The sequence below is a fragment of the Microcaecilia unicolor genome, chromosome 5 (assembly GCF_901765095.1).
Source record: "Microcaecilia unicolor chromosome 5, aMicUni1.1, whole genome shotgun sequence".
In the NCBI taxonomy this organism is placed as follows: Eukaryota; Metazoa; Chordata; class Amphibia; order Gymnophiona; family Siphonopidae; genus Microcaecilia; species Microcaecilia unicolor.
The window spans coordinates 362,980,499-363,001,779 of record NC_044035.1 but is presented as its reverse complement, the minus strand read 5'-3'; the positions used below and the strand labels follow the sequence as shown (position 1 = coordinate 363,001,779).

At 44.6% G+C, this 21,281-nt stretch overlaps 1 protein-coding gene across 3 annotated transcripts in view; it reads right to left on the bottom strand.

The window, feature by feature from the left end:
* ZNF821 (zinc finger protein 821) overlaps window positions 1-21,281 on the bottom strand; it is a 104,009-nt gene that overhangs the window by 46,520 nt on the left and 36,208 nt on the right. For 2 of the 3 annotated variants that reach the window (XM_030204677.1, XM_030204678.1), the window contains one exon: window positions 18,263-18,394. The exons of the other annotated variant lie outside the window; for it this stretch is intronic. In XM_030204677.1, coding sequence (XP_030060537.1) covers window positions 18,263-18,302 — 40 coding nt within the window. In that variant the 5' untranslated portion in view covers window positions 18,303-18,394. The remainder of the gene's footprint in view (window positions 1-18,262; window positions 18,395-21,281) is intronic. 3 annotated transcript variants of the gene reach the window in all.

Genomic DNA, 21,281 nt, shown 5'->3' with positions numbered 1-21,281 from the left:
ATGCAGAGCAGTATTTGAAATTTAGCATTAAGTACATAAGTATTGCCACACTGGGACAGACCAAAGGTCCATCAAGCCCAGCATCCTGTTTCCAACAGTGGCCAATCCAGGTCAGAAATACATTTTATAACATGACACCTGTAAAGATTCTTAAAAAGACGCTTATGTTATGTCTATGTATCTTTATAAATAGGATCCTATAATAACCCCAAATAGTGCACAAATGCTGTCATACAGATTTACACCTGCTAAGAGGGAGATGCACCTCTGTGCAAGTATGTACACACATAAGAACTCTACCCTTATTTTACTCAAACTGGACTCCCTGAAATGCCCAGAAAGTTGTCAGGTAAAAACAGATATTACGGGCCCGATATTCAGCCTGCAGCAGTAACTAACTGCTGGTTGAACTAACCTCGCATCTTCAATACTAGGGCATGTGCAGCTCTCAGCACTGAATATCCAGGTATGACCACTGAACTGGAAGTTAACTCGCTGCATAAAGTTATATAGTAGATGACGGCAGAAAAAGACCTGCACGGTCCACCCAGTCTGCCCAACAAGATAAACTCACGTGTCATTTTTTGTGTATACCTTACCTTGATTTGTACCTGTCTTTTTCACGGCACTGACTGTATAAGTCTTCCCAGCACTATCTCCTCCTCCCAACCACCAGCCCCACCTCCCACCACCAGCTCTGGCACAGACCGTATAAGTCTGCCCAGCACTATTCCCCGCCTCCCAACCACCAGCCCCACCTCCCACCACTGGCTCTGGCACAGACCGTATAAGTCTGCCCAGCACTATTCCCCGCCTCCCCACCACCAGCCCCGCCTCCCACCACCAGCTCTGGCACAGACCGTATAAGTCTGCCCAGCACTATTCCCCGCCTCCCCACCACCAGTCCCACCTCCCACCACCGGCTCTGGCACAGACCGTATAAGTCTGCCCAGCACTATCCCTGCCTCCCAACCACCAGCCCCACCTCCCACCACCAGCTCTGGCACAGACCGTATAAGTCTGCCCAGCACTATTCCCCGCCTCCCCACCACCAGCCCCGCCTCCCACCACCAGCTCTGGCACAGACCGTATAAGTCTGCCCAGCACTATTCCCCGCCTCCCCACCACCAGTCCCACCTCCCACCACTGGCTCTGGCACAGACCGTATAAGTCTGCCCAGCACTATCTTGATTTGTACCTGTCTTTTTCAGGGCACAGACCGTATAAGTCTGCCCAGCACTATCCCCTCCTCCCAACCACCAGCCCCGCCTCCCACCACCAGCTCTGGCACAGACCGTATAAGTCTGCCCAGCACTATTCCCCGCCTCCCCACCACCAGTCCCACCTCCCACCACTGGCTCTGGCACAGACCGTATAAGTGTGCCCAGCACTATCTTGATTTGTACCTGTCTTTTTCAGGGCACAGACCGTATAAGTCTGCCCAGCACTATCCCCTCCTCCCAACCACCAGCCCCGCCTCCCACTACCGGCTCTGGCACAGACCGTATAAGTCTGCCCAGCACTATCCCTGTCTCCCAACCACCAGCCCCACCTCCCACCACCAGCTCTGGCACAGACCGTATAAGTCTGCCCAGCACTATCCCTGCCTCCCAACCACCAGCCCCGCCTCCCACCACCGGCTCTGGCACAGACCGTATAAGTCTGCCCAGCACTATCTTGATTTGTACCTGTCTTTTTCAGGGCACAGACCGTATAAGTCTGCCCAGCACTATCCCCTCCTCCCAACCACCAGCCCCGCCTCCCACCACCGGCTCTGGCACAGACCGTATAAGTCTGCCCAGCACTATCCCTGCCTCCCAACCACCAGCCCCGCCTCCCACCACCGGCTCTGGCACAGACTGTATAAGTCTGCCCAGCACTATCCCCACCTCCCAACCACCAGTCCTGGTTAGGACAGTTGTTTTGCTGTCCTCATTTTATATGGTTATTTTACCATTTAGCAGACTAAAAACTGCCACTAACTGGCTAAGTTTCCACTCCTACTACTACTACTATTTAGCATTTCTATAGCGCTACAAGGCGTACGCAGCGCTGCACAAACATAGACGAAAGACAGTCCCTGCTCAAAGAGCTATGTAATAAAAGTGAGCCAAGTATAGGACAATCAAGCCATTGTGACATCACTGATGAGGTTGGCTCTTATTGGTGGACTGAGGCATTATGACATCACAATATTAGCTCTGGTTACAAGAGACTACTACTACTACTATTTAGCATTTCTATAGCGCTACAAGGCGTACGCAGCGCTGCAGAAACATAGAAGAAAGACAGTCCCTGCTCAAAGAGCTTACAATCTAATAGACAAAAATGAATAAAGTAAGCAAATCAAATCAATTAATGTGTACAGGAAGGAGGAGAGGAGGGTAGGTGGAGGTGAGTGGTTACGAGTCAAAGCAATGTTAAAGAGGTGGGCTTTCAGTCTAGATTTAAAGGTGGCCAAGGATGGGGCAAGACGTAGGGGCTCAGGAAGTTTATTCCAGGCGTAGGGTGCAGCGAGACAGAAGGCTGTTCAAGCTATTCCTATATGGGCAGCTATACCACCATTCTAAGTGAATCAGCATTCATAAATTCATTTTTAGATGTATAATTGATAACGTGAGAGGGGGGGAAGGCTTATGCCGCAACTGATTCAAGCATGAATTTATAATGCCTTCTGACAGACTAATCGGCCAAAAAAAAAATAAAAATCCCTCACACTTTAAAATGTAGTTCCAAATAATCAAAATTTCATAATCATGCTGCAAAAAAAACAAAACCTTTAGTACTTTTGGAACTCCACCATAAACCCGCCTATGGATCGCCAACAAACTAGCTGGTTTGGGCATAGGCAGTTAGAGGGAAAATTCAGTGGTACTATCCAGTTAAAGGCTGCTGAATATCCCCCAATACCCCACATAAGTGATTTAAATGACCAGGAGACGTTTACATCACTTCGAATATCGACCCCTATATTTATAGGCATCTACTTTTATGTCTGCACAATTTTATAAGAGTTATTTTCTATGTGCAAAACATGCTTTCCATGTGGAAAATGCTTTGTTAAAGTCAGGGGGAGCGGAACATCTTTTTGCTTGGGAAGGTCAAATGTACCAAGGTCTGTTCCTGTTCCCCACAGCCCTACCCCCATCCTCCCTACTTGCTGATCCTGTGTGGGGCCCACCTTGTTCCACTGCCTATAATAAAACTCTACCCTTCAAAGACTAAAGTGTTTCACTGTCACTATCCCAGAAGTCTAGTGACCATGTGTCACTTTCAGCATCACTGCTTTCAGAAACGCTCCCCGTTCTACGCGCAGGGCTCAAGAAACAGGCAGAGCTCCGGAGTCTCAATGTGTGGATGAAGCGATAGTGCAGGAAGGAGGGTTTTAGAGTTGTTAGGAACTGGGCTACATTCTGGGGAAGTGGGAACCTATTCCAAAAGGATGGGCTTCACCTTAACCATGGTGGGACAAGCCTGCTGGAATCAACATTTAAAAAACAGATAGACAAACTTTTAAACTAGAAACTGGGGAAAGGCCGACAGTCACTCAAAAGAACATGGTTCGGAATAAGGTATCTTTCAAAGATATCACCAAAACAGGGAAGATCACAGTAAACTCGAGTTCTCCCTGTATTGGAGGGAAAATACAAAATCAATGAAAAATAAAAGTATTAGGACTCCTCACAAAACTAGAGGAAAAATAAATACCACAACCTTCTGGTCTAACGCCTTGAACAATCTTGCTCTTCCTCCAGAAGACAATAACAACTTCATGATTAAATAGGATGACCTATGTGAAAATGTCTTAAATAACATAGCTCCCTTCAAATCTACATCCAAACCAACCCAGAAAATTTCACCTTGGTTTAATTAATCTATCTTTCTTTTGAAAAGGAAATGAAGAAAACTGGAAAGAAAACAGGCTAAAGACAAATCAAACGAAAACAAATTAACTTGGAAAATTGCCATCAAAACATTGCAAAAACTCAATAATATAACAAAATAATCAGTGGCAATTTCCTTAATACCAGTAAACTTTTCGATCTGATAAAAAGCCTATTATCCACAAAAGAAATAACCACAACCACAGAGTATCCACCAACAGCAGAGCAACTGGCTACTTTTTTCGAACAAAAAATAGTTAAAATCAGAGGAGTCCTCAAATTAAAAATCAACCCTCAAGATATTTACGAAAAACAGTCAGACACACATAGAGGTATAGCCACCAACAGAATCTGGTCTTCCTTCCAACTACCAACCCATGACACAGTACAACATCACCTCCTAAAATACTCAACCTCGCAATGCATACTAGATCCTTGTCCTAGTTACCTTATAAAGGAAGCTCCTTATATATTCATCAATCTGCTTCAGCAACATCTCTGCTTCCTACTCTTCCATGGCACTTTCCCTGATAATAAAGATTCTATTATCCTAACACCAAATAATTCAAACATCATAACTAATGTAACAAATTACAGCTCCGTTCCTTTGATGATAAAGGTGATGGAAGGAATAATAGCAGCATAAACTATGGACTACCTTTCACATTTCTCCCTACTACACAAATCGCAATCAAGTTTCAGATTATGCTATAGCACCGAGACTGTCCTTACTACCCTAGTATCAAATCTCAGAAAAGAAATTAGCTTAGAGTTGAAGATCTTAATAGTGCAGTTTGATATGTCTAGTGATTCGATGTAGTAGATCCAGTGGCGTAGCAAGGGCGGGGCGGTCCGCCCTGGGTGTCAGCGGGTGGGGGGTGCTCTGTCGAGAGCCGACAGCTCTCGTCTCCTGCCACCATCCTGCCTTTTTTTTAAAAATCCATGCAGCAATGCAGGCAGCGCCTCGCGTCTGCCCTGCGAGTGCTGTGAAGGAGAAAATCGCCTCGCTGGCGTCAGCCCTTCCCTCGCTGTGTCCTGCCCTCTTCTGAGGTAACTTCCTATTTCCTCGAGGACGGGACACAGCGAGGGAAGGCCCAACGCCAGCTATGCGATTTTCTCTTTTCACAGCACACGCAGGGCAGACGCGAGGTGCTGCCTGCGTCGCTGCATGGATTAAAAAAAAAGGCAGGGTGGTGGCAGGAGAAGAGGGCTCTGTCGGCTCTCGATGGAGGGGGGACGGGACCGGGTCGGGGGGGGGGGCTCAGATGGGAGAGGGGGAGATCAGAGGGGAGAAGGGGATTGGGGAGGGTGGGGAGCTTAGATGGGTGCTCAGAGGGGAGAAGGGGATTGGTGAGGGTGGGGGAGCTCAGATGGGTGCTCAGAGGGGAGAAGGGAATTGGGGAGGGGTGGGAAGCTCAGATGGGTGCTCAGAGGGGAGAAGGGGATTGGGAAGGGGTGGGTGAGTTCAGAGGGGTGCTCAGAGGGGAGAAAGGGATTGGGGAGGGGTGGGGGAGTTCAGAGGGGTGCTCAGAGGGGAGAAGAGGGGTGGGGGTGCTCAGAGGGGAGAAGGGGACTGGGGAGGGGAGTGCTCAGATGGGAGAAGGGGTCTGAAGCTGGAACTGGGGTCTGACAAGGGGGCAGGAGGGAAAATGGGTCCATGCCTGGGGCAGGTGGGAGAATGGGTCTGGGGCTGAAAAAGGGGGATGTAAGGCATGTGGTGGATGAAGGGGGCTGGAACTGGGGGCTGAAAAGGGGGGTAGTTGGGTTAAGGGGGCTAGTACTGGAACTGGGGGCTGAAAAGGGGCAGGGGCTGAAACTGTGGGCTTTAAAGGGGACAGGGAGAACTGGCAGGGGCTGAAGCTCGGGACTGGTGAGAGAAAAGGGCTGGGGTTGAAAAGGGGACAAGGAGAAGTGGCTGGGGGCTGAAGCTCAGGACTGATGGGAGAAAAGGGCTGGGGACTGGTGGGATAGTGGGGCTGAAAAGGGGGGCAGGTGGAAGATGTGGGCTGGGGCTGGAACTAGGGGCAGGTGGAATAAGGGGGCTGAACAGAGGGGGCAGAGAGAGAGGGGACAGACCCTGGATGGAAGGGGGAGCGTGAGGGAGGGCAGACCTTGGATGGATGGGAGAGGGAGGGCAGACGGATTGAAAGGGCAGATGGTGGGTGGAAGGGGGAGAAAGAAAGAGGGCAGACTGGGGCAAATGGTGGATGGAAGGGGCAGAGATAGAGGGCAGATGTGGATGGAAAGAAGAGAGAGAGGGCAGATGTTGATGGAAGGAGGAGGGAGAGATGGCAGACTGGGGCAGATGGTGGATGGAAGGGGCAGAAATAGAGGGCAGATGTGGATGGAAGGGCGAGAGAGGGCAGACAGTGGATGGAACGGGCAGAGAGAGAGGGCAGACACTGGATGGAAGGGACATTAGAGAGGGCAGACACTGGATGGCAGAGAGAGAGTGAAGACAGATGCTGGATGGAAGGAAGACAGTGAAAAGAAGATGAGGAAAGCAGAAACCAGAGACAACAAACTGTAAATAAAATATATATTTTTATTTTTTTGCTTTAGGATATAGTATTGTAGCCGTGTTAATAAATTTTTATAAATAGAACATGTAAATAAGGAAATCTTTTTATTGGACTAATTTTAATACATTTTGACTTAACTTTCAGAGAACAAAACCCCCTTCCTCAGGTCAGGATAGGATACTGTAACAGCACTATATTGTACTGACCTGAGGAAGGAGATTTTGGCCTCTGGAAGCTAAATGTATTAGTCCAATAAAATGGTATTATTTTATTTTCTGTATTTGTTTTATTTCTATTTGTTAATTTGTAAAGTGGTGATTGGTATTTGTTAGTTTTTTCAAATTTACATCTGCTGTCTTTATATTTTGCACAGTACTAGGGGACATTTTCTGTTTCTGTGGTGTTGCATTGTATGCAGAGTCTGGCAGTTTAATGTTTGACTAAATAGAAAGTTTATGATTACTTATTCTATAGTGGATTAGGGTGTATCTGTGTTTGTGAAAAAGATATGGCTTTCGGTTGGCACTGACTGTGCAGTATTGACGATCTGTACTAATCTGTCTGTTTTCGTTTTACAATAGGTGAATTGATGTTCTAGCGCTCACTGTAGTGTTTAAGATGCTTTCCTTTTCCTTGTGTGACTCGTACAAATTACTGCTTATGGTATGCTAGAATTGCTCTATAGGAAATCTAGACTGCCCCTATTTGACTGACTGTACATTTGTCCTTTAGATTGTAAGCTCCTTTGAGCAGGGACTGTCCTTCTATGTTAAACTGTACAGCGCTGCGTAACCCTAGTAGCGCTTTAGAAATGTCAAGTAGTAGTAGTAGTAGTGCTTTGTATTCTCGGTATGCCTAGTACTGGATTTGGGGGGGGGGGGGGGGGGGGGGGTGTTAAAAAATGACCGGCCCCGGGTGTCAACTACCCTAGCTACACCACTGAGTAGATCATAATATCCTACTAAATATACTAGACAACTTTGGTATATATGGCACAGTTCAGAGATGGTTTCAAGGATTCCTGAAATCAAGATCTTACAAAGTGAAAATGAAAGGAACCTTATCCTCTGCTTGGTCACCGAACTGTGGCGTCCCTCGGCGGCGGAGGGGACTCCGGGGGGGGGGGGGGGGGGGGGGTGGCGGCCACTCCGGGGGGGGGGGGGGGGGGGAGGAGCGGCGGCGACCTATCCGGGTGGGGCTTTCAACCCTTCCTTTACTAGCCCGTTTTTATGGGCTCAACGGCTAGTATTATATTGTAAGCCACATTGAGCCTGCAAATAGGTGGGGAAATGTGGGATATAAATGCAGCAAAATAAAAAATAAACTAAAGCTAAATAAAGAAAAAAAACCTAAATTCATGGTCATTACCAACCTATTTGACCAAAACGACTACAACATGTCACGATTGTGGTCGTGACCCCTCTCAGACTCACCTTATTTCCGGCGGTCAGCTTCTGAGCTGGCTTCTGTCTGTTCTTCCTGAGTTAGCTCTGCCTCTGTCTCTGTGTGCTGGTTGCTTCCAGCATGACTCTAATTACTTCACTATACTGCACCTGTGTGTGTTAAGCCTCTCTGTGCTTCAGTATGCTTTCTGCCTGTGTCCTGTAGTGGCGATATCATCAGTCAGGGCCTTGATAAGGAAGTGGTGTTCTTCCATTCAGGGCCTTTGCAACGCCAAAGGTCCAGGTTAGTGTCTGGTGCTGACAGGAGCACTTCTGTATTGCTGTGCCGTTTAAAGCACTTCTGTCTTGCTTGTTTAAGCTTCCCTGCATTAACTACTACTACTACTACTTAGCATTTCTATAGCGCTACTAGGGTTACGCAGCGCTGTACAAGTTAAAACATGGGGAAGGATTACCCTCCTGGTGCTGATAGGAGCACTTCTGCCTTGTCTTGTGTCCTACCTGTAGAACAGTCTTCTCATATGTTTCCCCTTTTTAACAGCAAATTTCACTTTATGCTTCTTTTGTCTAAATTTCTGTCAGCATGTAAATTGGTGAAAGCACACGATTATACGTGTGCCGGAACTGATACCTGACACCCTTTTTACTCTTTTAACATATCTCTTTTTCTATAATTCAAACCTAAATTTCCAGTCTTTCATGAGATGGTAAACTTTTGTAAGCATAGTTCTGAGACGTGGTCTTTATTGTGAACACCCATAAATTTATGCTTTTCTACCTATCTCTCTAAGTGTTTTTTTCTTCATACAAGAGAGCACTTCCAACACACATAGCCTACGTGGCTACGCCCTGTGCCAGCGTTGAGTAGTCTTCAGAAACAAAATTAAGAATGTCTATCCCTTTAGATAAGTCTGAAATTGCTGAGACAAATATGTGATAAATGGTACAGAAGCACGAGGGGGCCAAAAGAAGGGTCCCTCGGTAGTCATTGTCTAGACACATCGAGTACTTAGATTGAATGTAGAAAAAGAAAAGAAAAAGTAGAGAGAATCATCAGAAAATGTTTAAATTATGGTACACTGTAGCAAAGCACGTGACTATCTTAGGGACTGAGGGCTGGGGAATCGGATGTAACTAAGTCCGATTCCCCTTCCTATTCAATGTCTCATGTTATGGCACCTTTGACACAGGGACAAGTAAAGAAGAGTATGAGTGAGAAATCAGACCCCCAGGCAGTTGTCCCCACAATAGGATATTGCAATCCAGCATTGTTAACGGAGAGACCTAGCCCAACTGAGACCCCTCAGGAGGCTGAGTTTATTCCCCTGGGAGGTCAAGGTTTATTTCTATTACTGATACTAACCCTGACAGTGATCAATGGACATACTCAGAGGGTTTCTAAAGAACCAGACAGGTGACTTGGGGAACAGTAAAGGAGTGGGTGGGCAGTTCTACCCCTAATGCCTCTTTAGGCAATAAAACTAGGAGTATGCTGGATAAAAAGGGACAAGTAGTTATATCGATGCCTGATTTGGAAGCAGTACAAGTGAAGGTAAATTGCCCAAGATCCCAAAAGACAGCATGTGAATAGGTGGCTGCCCAGGAACAGTCAGCATTTTATGTGCAACCATGGTCAGATAATTTGGCGGGCTGGACTGAAAAATTAGGGGACCAAGTAAAACTGTGGCCACAAAATGGTATCCTGAGTCCCCCGAGATTTAAATACTGCCAGAATACATATTAGAGGAGGATTAAAAGATCCTGGGTGAAAAATGAATTATATGCAGCAGGGAAGAAATATGAAGATGTTAAAATATATCCCATTGTGTATAGTAGTGGACTGGGACAGGCTCCGGTCAGGCACTATGTTAATTGGAACTTTACTGATATGGAAAATTGTACAAAGTATCTGCCCCCAGTAGAGAAAGGAACATCAGCATGGATAGGAAAAGTGGAATTTTTAAAAGAAGGGTATAGCCTGGCTGTGGCAAATATTAAAGTCCTCTTGGCTAAAGTCACTGGGCACAGAGCTCACAAGTTTTTGTTGGGGTACATTGCCTCAAGTTACTATGATCTCATCACAATACAATAGAGCTCCCATTACATCACTTCAGACAGGAAGTCCCTGAGGAATATATACCTGGACGTCTGAGATTTTAATAACATAACTAGCAGGCAGTTAAAAGAGGGTGATGATATCCACCAGTATATTAAGCATTTGCAAGACCTGTGGTTTGCTGAGGTGGGCACTCGCTGGGATGAAACAGGAGGGTCCCCGGTGATATTTTTTCATGTGGTGAAGAAAGGGTTGCCAAAAGAACTGCAGAATAACCTAGAGGATGTGGTCAGGTTAGAAGTAAAACCATGGGGCTGACATAGTAGCCCACATAAATCACTTCTTGAAACAGCGACAGGAAGAAAAGGAGAAGAAACTGAACAAACACAAAGAGTTAGGAAATAAATTTCTGTTAACTCACATTGAGCAGATACAGACTCAGAAGGCAAACATTCAGTTTAAATCCCCTCTTCTCAATAACCCTCAAAACAGAACTGGGGGAACAGGAGAGTGAATTTAATTACAGTGTTGGAACTGTGAGAGGATGGGCCACCTTAGCAAGGGGTGAAGGCAGCGCAGAAGACATTTTGAGAATTTTCAACCTCTATGACCTCAGTGGAAGCAGGATGAAGTTCACAATTTATTTATTTATTGGGATTTATTAACTGCCTGTTTGAAGAGATTCACCCAAGGCGGTGTATAGCAGGTACAGTTTAACATAAAACTTGCAATATTGTTAATAGCATAACAATAGTAAAATTGAAAACTTCATCAACGACCTGGACCTAACCCCTGGTGGATACCCAGCTGACTGTATCTGGTCAACATTTACTCTCCTCACCACTGAGTCAGTTACACAAGCAACTCATAGGTTCGCCAACACCCAATGCAAACTGGATACTTGTCCCAGCCATCTATTTATTTTTGTTACATTTGTACCCTGTGCTTTCCCACTCATGGCAGGCTCAATGCGGCTTACATGGGGCAATGGAGTGTTAAGTGACTTGCCCAGAGTCACAAGGAGCTGCCTGTGCCTGAAGTGGGAATTGAACTCAGTTCCTCAGTTCCCCAGGACCAAAGTCCACCACCCTAACCACTAGGCCACTCTTAAATCCGCCCCCAACCACTTCACAGCAGACCTCACATCCCACCTAAACTTCATGCTACAACAAGGTCTCTTCCCCGAGGAATATGGTAACATCCTACTCACTCCAATTCCAAAAGATTTAAAAAAGGTTTGGACGGCTTCCTAAAGGAAAAGTCCATAAACCATTATTAAATGGACTTGGGGAAAATCCACTATTTCTGGGATAAGCAGTATAAAATGTTTTGTACATTTTGGGGATCTTGCCGGGTATTTGTGACCTGGATTGGCCACTGTTGGAAACAGGATACTGGGCTTGATGGACCTTTGGTCTTTCCCAGTATGGCAAGACTTATGTACTTAAGATTCCAAGAAAAACACAAATGATCTCACCAACTACCGCCCAGTTGCTTCTATCCCACAAGCTGATGGAGAGCTTGGTGACCAAACAGCTTACCGACTACATGGACAAGTTCTCAATACTACACGAATCACAATCAGGATTCCGCCCCCACCATAGTACTGAAACTGTCCTAGTCACTCTCCTGGCCAAATACAAACAGGAAATAGCTACAGACAAAAGCATACTTCTCCTCCAATTTGACATGTCGAGCGCATTCGACATGGTAAACCACAACATAACATACTACTAAGACTCCTTGACCACTTTGGGATTTGTGGAAACATAATTAATTGGATCAAAGGTTTTCTAACCACCAGAACATACCAAATAAAATCAAACTCAAACATATCATCATCATGGAAAGCAGCCTGCGGAGTACCTCAAGGATCACTGTTATCACCGATACTCTTCAATATAATGATGGGTCCTGCAACAATCCCACTGGCAAAGTCCTTATCCAATCAAGGTTTCAACCCGTTCATCTATGCAGATGGTGTCACAATCTACATTCCCTTCAGACATGATCTAACAGAAATAACCAATGAAATCAAGACAGGCCTGAACATCATGGGCAAATTCATTCCAATTGAAACTGAACACTGAAAAAAACACACTGCCTCATCCTCTCATTTCAACACAATAAACACAAACCCACAACCATAAACACCCCAGAACACACCCTCACTATCTCAGACAGCCTAAAAATACTCGGCGTCACAATTGACCGCAACCTTACTCTTGAGAGCCAAGTAAACTCCGTAACAAAGAAAATGTTCTACTCAATGTGGAAACTTAAACGCGTAAAACCGTTCTTCCCAAGGGAAATATTTAGAAACCTAGTACAATCAATGGTTCTAAGCCATGCAGATTACTGCAACGGAATCCATGCGGGATGTAAAGAACAACTCACAAAGAAACTCCAGACCGCCCAAAACAGAGCAGCTAGGCTGATATTTGGTAAAACACGATTCGAAAGTGCCAAGCCCCTCCGAGAAAAGCTGCACTGGCTCCCAATCAAAGAATGGATCACCTTCAAAATCTGCGCCCTTGTCCACAAAATCATCTACGGCGTTGTCCCAGGATACATGATAGACCTCATAGACCTACCACCCAGAAACAGTACCGGATCATCACGAACATACTTAAACCTCCATTACCCAAATTGCAAAGGACTCAAATACAAAACAACCTATGCATCCAGCTTCTCCTATATAAGCGCACAACTATGGAACGCACTCCCAAAAGCTGTGAAAACAATCAATGACCACCTAAACTTCAGGAAATCATTAAAAACCAACCTGTTCAAGAAGGCTTACCCTACCGATCCAACGTAAATCCCCACACCCGGCAACACAGCAAAACCAAAGATCGTACTGAACAATATACAACCTAACCTTCCTTGGACCTTCATGGTGTCTGAAACACACCGACCTTATCCAACCACAATATAACCTTGTATTTGTTCTCCACCGGATTTGGCGAACGCCTTTACGGTACTATGTAAGCCACATTGAGCCTGCAAATAGGTGGAAAAATGGGGGGTACAAATGTAACAAACAAATAAATAAAATAACCAAGAATAAACATAAATACAAAAAAATGAGGTAATCTTGAAAACAGTAAATTAAAACCTAATAACAGAACTACCACGATACAGTATCAAAAATATACATATTTAACGGACCTGGAATTCAAATACCAGAGATATAATACAATGCAGACTGGATGGACCGTACAGGTCTTTATCTGCCGTCATTTACTATGTTACTATGTTACAATGGTAGTATAATACTAATGATACACCTAATAAGCATGCAATGACTAGACCAGCTAGCTTTGGAGAAGAGGAACCTGTTATTACAGCTAGCATTGCTGGAAAACCTGTAGATTTCCTAATTGATACTGGAGCCATTATTTCTAGCATTGGGGCAAGAGAAAGAGGGAAAAGCCCCTACCCACTATCTAATAAAACTGCAAAAACTACTGGGTTCTCAGGAAGATCACACTCTTCAAGATTCACAGTTCCCATGGAGCTTGAACTAGGAGGAGAATGCAACAATACCCGATTTCTATATGCACCTGATTCACCCGTTAATTTGCTGGGACGTGACTTGTTGATCAAACTGAATTTGACTATAACTTGTAGATCAGGGATAGAACAGGAGAGAAGACAAATGTTACAATGCTCAGTAAAAAAACAAATGTCAGCATAAATTTGAGAGATTCTGGCGGGTCCTCTTAAAGATTTGTTTAATAAATCCTTGGAGACAGGAGAGGTTCCGTGGGATTGGAGAACAGCGGATGTGGTCCCTCTTCCAGGGGCATAGCCACGGGTGGGCCTGGGTGGGCCCAGGCCCTTCCAATTTCAGCTCAGGCCCGCCCACCCACCCACACTGCAGCAGCCTTTTATCACATGTTTTCTACTGTGTGACGTGAGTCATCGTGTAGCGTACCACGGCAGACGGCACCCGCTCAGCTGATCTCCAGGCTCCAGCGAGTCCAGCCCACCTACCTTTCGGGCTTTCAGAGGCAGACTTGGAGTCGGCAGTCAGCACTGAAATGCAGGTCGCATCTTGGTGCAGCTTGTTGTTCCATCCTACATGGTATGACCCAACCGTATGATGTGGCTGTGCGCGGCGGCGGCGGTGTGCTCAGCCTCGCTCTGCTCCGTCCGCTCGCTCGTGGCCATCAGGGCAAGCTAAAAAAATAGCTGGACGCAGGGTTGAGCTGCTGAGCATTGAACAAGTGTGAGCCTGGCCCTGGAAACATAGGAAAGGTTCTTCAAGAATCGAGTTCCAGTCTCGTCGGTGCCGAACCATGGTGCAACTTTACTGCCAAGCAGCTGCCAGCCCAGCCCACTAGCCCAGCCCAGCAGGTAATAAAATTTTAAATGCTTTTTTTTACATCATAATTTAAAAATCACCGTCTCTCTCTCTCTCTCTATCTATATATATATATAGTGCCCACCCATATTAGCTCTTGGCCCAGCCAAAAAGTCAGGTCTGGCTATGCCACTGCCCTCTTCATAAAAGTGGTGATAGGGAAGAAGCTGGAAACTACAGGCCGGTAATTACGCCTCACTTCGGTTATTGGAAAAGTAATGGAAGTGATGCTGAAGGAAAGGATAGTGAATTTCCTGGAAGCAAATAAGTTACAAGATCCGAGAGAACATGGTTTTACCAAAGGTAAATCATGCCAAACAAATCTCATTGAATTCTTTGACTGGGTGACTGGAGAACTGAATCATGGACATGCTATAGACGTAATCTACTTAGATTTCAGCAAAGTTTTTGACACGGTTCCCCACAGGAGGCTCTTGAATAAACTTGACAGGCTGAAGATAGGACCCGACGTGGTAAACTGGATTAGGAACTGGTTGACGGACATACGCCAGAGGGTGGTGGTTAATGGAATTCGCTCAGATGAGGGAAAGGTGAGTAGTGGAGTGCATCAGGGATCGGTGCTGGGGCCGATTCTGTTCAATATATTTGTGAGTGACATTGCCGAAGGGTTAGAAGGTAAAGTTTGCCTTTTTGTGGATGATACTAAGATTTGTAACAGAGTGGACACCCGGGAGGGAGTGGAACACATGAAAAAGGATCTGCAGAAGCTAGAAGAATGGTCTAAGGTTTGGCAATTAAAAGTCAATACGAAGAAATGCAAAGTGATGCACTTAGGGAGTAGAAATCCACGGGAGATGTATGTGTTAGGCGGTGAGAGTCTGATATGTACAGACAGGGAGAGGAATCTTGGGGTGATAGTATCTGAGGATCTGAAGGCGATGAAACAGTGTGACAAGGCGGTGACCGTAGCTAGAAGATTGCCAGGCTGTATAGAGAGAGGTGTGACCAGCAAAAGAAAGGAGGTGTTGATGCCCCTGTATAAGTCGTTGGTGAGGCCTCACCTGGAGTATTGTGTTCAGTTTTGGAGGCCGTATCTTGCTAAGGATACTGCCGCCAGACTTATATTTGGAAAAACCAAATACGAAAGTGCAAAACCCCTTAGAGAGAAACTGCACTGGCTCCCACTTAAGGAACGCATTGCGTTCAAGATATGTACGATTGTACACAAAATCATTCACGCAGACGCCCCTACCTACATGTTGAACCGAGTGGACCTACCACCCAGAAATGCCACAAGAACATCCCTCAAATTTCTCAATTTTTCACTTCCCCAGCTGTAAAGGACTAAAATACAAGCTGATGCATGCCACCACCTTCTCTTACACGAGCACGCAGATATGGAATGCTCTACCCACAGATCTGAAATCAATCGTCGAAACAAATAACTTTTGCAAATCTCTGAAGACCCACCTCTTCAACAAGGCCTACAAAGAGAACCAACAGCTTTAATGACCCACTTTACCAACCCAACCAGCTATGAAAATCCACCCCCACAATCACCTGCCTAATCACTTCCTCTTTCCTCCCTTACTCAATCTCTGCACACTACTATTCCTGGGCAGATGCATTTCAGCTGAAACTCAATGCTGAGAAAACCCAATGCCTGGTACTCACCTCGCAATACAACAAGAATAAATTTACTACCATCAACACACCTAAACTAAATCTACCAGTCTCGGACACCCTAAAAATCATTGGAGTCACCATTGATCGACACCTAACACTTGAGAACCATGCAATCAACATAACTAAAAAGATGTTTCATTCAATGTGGAAACTAAAAAGAGTCAGACCATTTTTCCCAAGAATGGTCTTCCGCAATCTGGTACAATCACTGGTACTACTGGTACTCAGTCATCTGGACTATTGTAATTCACTCTACGATGGCTGCAAAGAGCAAATACTTAAAAAACTCCAGACAGCCCAGAATACGGCAGCCAGACTAATATTCGGCACACCAAAATACGAAAGCGCGAAACCCCTACGAGAAAAACTGCACTGGCTCCCACTGAAAAAACGCATCACGTTCAAACTTTGCACCCTAGTCCATAAAATCATCCATGGTAACGCCCCTGCCTACATGTCAGACCTGATAGAACTACTGCCCAGGAACGCAAAAAAATCTTCTCGCACACCCCTTAATCTTCATCCTCCCAAGTGTAAGGGTCTGAAATACAAATCAATGCATGCATATACCTTTTCCTATACGAGCACGCAGCTCTGGAACGCGCTGCCACGTAACCTGAGAACGATCTATGAATTGACCAACTTCCGCAAACTACTGAAAACTTATCTCTTCGACAAGATATATCACAAAGATCAACATGTGTAACTGTATAATCTTGAAAACTTCTAGAACTGTCTTATAATGTCTTTTAGCTTTAACACTATCATGTATCTCGCCACCATGTAACACAAAACCCTCTGTAAACTAATTGTATATTTACTTCTGTTTCCAGTATCCATGATGAATTGTAAGCCACATTGAGCCTGCAAAGAGGTGGGATAATGTGGGATACAAATGCAATAAATAATAATAATAATAATGTAAAAAGAATTGAAGCGGTGCAAAGAAAATCTACAAAAATGGTATGGGATTTGCGTTACAAGACATATGAGGAGAGACTTGCTGACCTGAACATGTATACCCTGGAGGAAAGGAGAAACAGGGGTGATATGATACAGGCGTTCAAATATTTGAAAGGTATTAATCCGCAAACAAATTTTTTCCGTAGATGGGAAGGCGATAGAACTAGAAGACATGAAATGAGGTTGAAGGGGGGCAGACTCTAGAAAAATGTCAGGAAGTATTTTTTCACAGAGAGAGTGTTGGATATTTGGAATGCCCTCCCGCGGGAGGTGGTGGAGATGAAAACGGTAACGGAATTAAAAAACGTGTGGGATAAACATAAAGGAATCCTGTTCAGAAGGAATGGATCCTTAGAAGCTTAGCGGAGATTGGGTGGCACAGCCGGTGGTGGGAGGCGGGGTTAGTGCTGGGCAGACTTCAACGGTCTGTGCCCTGAAAATGGCAGATACAAATCAAGGTCAGGTATACACATAAAGTAGCACATATGAGTTTATCTTGTTGGGCAGACTGGATGGACCGTGCAGGTCTTTCTCTGCTGTCATCTACTTTGTTACTATAAAGAAACAGGGATAGAATTAGAGGCTGGGATGGTTGCTGTCTTGCCATCAGTGTACAATGCACTTGGTAGATGCAGACAGTTCTATCCCGTGGAATATACATACAGACAGACTGAAGTAGCTGTATGGGGTTGTGGTGAGGAATACCTTTGAACTCTGAATGGGAATCTTGTTTAAGGAACCCTTGTCCAGAGCTAAGACATTATGTAAGAACTGTTAAAGGAAATGAAGCTAGACACCTTTCTTTGATGTAGCGCATTTGAGTGGCAAACCCCAGGATTCGGAGATAGTAGGTAAACAGTTAGTAGTTACTAGTGAGAGATCTGCCTAGCCCACGTAAACAACCAAGGGGGTTACACAGGGACATAATCTGACTACTCAAAGGAAGATGTTCAGTGTGGCATAAACAAACAATCTCATCACTGCTTAAGCAACACTAACTTTACATTGGCACCTCTCTGTATACATTTTGAATAATTGCAATCGTTCTATATTGGTATGGTAATTAGTATAGAGATTTGTTTGCTGGGGGGTGGGGGTGAGAGGCGAGTTCTTGCTGAATGTCACCCAAATAGTTGCTTTTACAATACTGAGTATTTAAGCAAGTGCATACCTGTTGCTATTTGAACCTCAAAGCCCAAAATTAATTTGGCAGAACTGATTCTTTGGTGACATTTTAAAACGTGCTTTTGAAGTAGTTTGTAATCATTTTGGTTTTTTGTTTCGTCTTTGAAAGTCTCTTCTACTTTGAAGCTGAGCCCTCTTCTCAACAATTCAGTCCGGGTGAGCAATGTGAACGTGTTTCCCCCTCTATTAGCCTGCACGTCCCCCACAGAATAAAGGAGAGGGAGTGTACTTACAGTGCACTTTATTTGGATTTGTCTGTTTGCGTCGGGACATCTTCTGCCCTCCAAAGGCCAAGCTGCTTCTTCTGCCACACCCAGCACAAAAACTGCTGCCTATTCAGAAACAGCTCACCATAGCATAACCAACTAGAAAAAAGAAGAAAAAATATGAAAAGTCCTGAAGCGGATAGTCTCCAGTCTCTTTCTTTACAATACTGGCTGAATCCTGCCTCTTGAAGATAACTGTTAGTACCAGGACAGAAAGCCAGGGCTGGCCAACCCCAATGCAGCTGCAAATACCTTCCCTATGCACATCTGAAACATTCAAAATTAGATACCAAAAAAACTAAACCAATACTTTCCAGGGTGAGAACCAGACAAGAAGAAAGATGTAAGAACACCCCTTCCAACCAAACCCACTCACTCTCCTCCAAATACGTGCACATATTCTCCCTCAACTAGGAGTAGCCTAGTGGTTAGTGCAGCGGACTTTGATGCTGGGGAACTGGGTTTGGTTTCTACTGCAGCTCCTTCTGACTCTGGGCAAGTCACTTAATCATCTGTTGCCCCAGGAACAAATAAGTACCCGTATATACTATGTAAACCGCTTTGAATGTAGTTGCAAAAACCACAGAAAGGTGGTATATCAAGTCCCATCCCCTAAATGATGGCAGATGAAGACCTGTATGACCCATCTAGCCTGCCCAATAAGGGGGTGAGGTCTGTACCTGTTGTTGTTTAGGGTTGTATCTCCCTCTCCATGTGAGGAGGGTAAGTCAATTAAGTTTCATCCTCATGCTATAGAGATCTACTGTGTTTATCCCACCTTTTTGAATTCCAAGGATATATGAGTAGCCTAGTGATATATGACAGGAGAGTAGATGGCCTGGATAGGCCATGAAAAAAGATATGAACTGATATTGCTTTTAAGTTTGTTTCCTTGCAGCTTCATTCGATATCCTCTAGTTCTGTGCATCCACATCTTTGAAAAAAAGTTTAATTATTCATTAATACCTTTAAAGCATTTAAACATCTCCATCATACGCCCCCTGTCCCCCTTCTCCTCTATGGTATACATATTCAAGTTTTTAAATCTCTCCTCATATGTTTTTGGTACAGAACCCATACCATTTTGGTCATTTTCCTCTGAACTGCTTTAAGTCTTTTTATAACCTTAGACAGAAAGAGATGGCCTCCAACACCGAACACAGTACTGCAAGTGAGTCCAACCAGTGACCTGTAAGGGGGCATTATCGCCTCCACACCTTTCTGCTGGCTATGCTCCTCTTTATGTAGCCCAGCATCCTTCTGGCTTCAGTCACTGTCCTATAATATTGTTTCACCACCTTGAGATTCTCAGACACTATTGCCCACGGTCCATTCTTTGTCTCTGCGTATCAGGCTCTCAACTCCTATCATATAGAGCTTTTTTTTTTTTTGATTTCTGAATTCCAAGTGCATCACTCTACACGTCTTCAGATTAAACCGTTTAACTTCCAAGCATTAACCCATACTTTTACATTTTGTAGCTCATTTCTCATGTTTCCCATTCACTCCAGAGCATCCACTTGGTTCACAGGCATAGTTCTCCAGGTTACTTTGGGGGAAGGGGGGGGGGGAGGAAAGGGTAAGGAAGTCATACTGGTAGTGGGCAGCAGGAGCCCAAGTTCAGCATTAGCACCACCCACCCATGTCCACCTCAAACTACACCTGTAAAATCTTCATGTCATCTGCCAAAAAAACAACAACATTTAATCCTTTACCAACATCACTCAAAAACATATTGAGCAGAACTAGTCCAAGAACTAGTTGGAGGCACTCAACTACTCACTTTTCTTTCCTCTGAGTGAACTCCAATTACCACCACCATCTGTCATTTATCTACCTCGAATTCCATCCTCACGCTGCTCAGTTTATTCATTAGCCTCCTTTAAGGAATAATATCAAAGGTTTTGCTATAATTTAAGTAGACCACATCGCACTCGCCCTCAACCTTTGGTCACCCAAAGAAATCAATTAAATTCATTTCGCACAATCTGCCTTTGGTAAAAGCCATGTTGCCTCAGATCTTACAACCTACTGGATTGTAGGAAGTTCACTATGCTTTCCTTCAGCAGCTTCTCCGCTACTTTTTCCACCATTGAGGTAGGGCTTTAACAACTGGCAGTTTTCCACTTCTGCCCTATTGTCACTTTTGATAAGAGAGGCCAGATCAGCCCTTTTCCAATCCCATGGAACCTCCCCCACCTCCAAGGATCTATTAAACGCTTCTTTTAGAGGACCTGCCAGAATATCTCTGAGCTCCCTTAGCATTTTAGGATGTATCTCATCCGGCCCCTGGCTTTTTCTATTTTCAGTTTTGCAAGTTGCTTATAAACACTTTTTTTGTCCCTGAAATGGTGTGGTATATACTTCATTCACATATGTAGCTTTGTCAATCATCTGCAGTCCTTCTCTAGGATTTTCTTCTGTGAACATCGAACAGAGGTATTTGTTTAACATTTCTTCTTTTATCTCTTTATTTTCCATTCATCAGTCCTCAGCACCTTTTAGTCTTGCAATTCCACCTCTAGCCTTGCTCCTTTCCCCAGAATACCTAAAAAGTAAAAAGTCTCATCACCTCTGTTTACATAAGAACATAAGAATAGCTATACTGGGTCAGACCACTGGTCGAATTAGCCCAGTATCCTGCTTCCAACAGTGGCCAATCCAGGTCACAAGTACTTGACAGAAACCCATTTTTAGACATTTTTGTTGGGCCTGTGCTTTTGCCATTCTGATTTCTTTCTTTGTCTTTTTCAGCTTTATCCAATATTCTTTTTTGTGTTCCTCTAGTTGCAATATTCTGCATTTTGTGAACATTTACCTTTGTTGCGTTTATTTTTGCAGCCACTTCTTTGGAGATCCATATTGGTTTCCTTTTCCTCTTGCTTTAATTTACTTTATATAAAGATCTATTGGTTTTTTTTATAACTTCTTTCGGTTTAACCTACCGTCTTTCCACATCGCTTATCTCCTCCCACCCAGCCAGTTC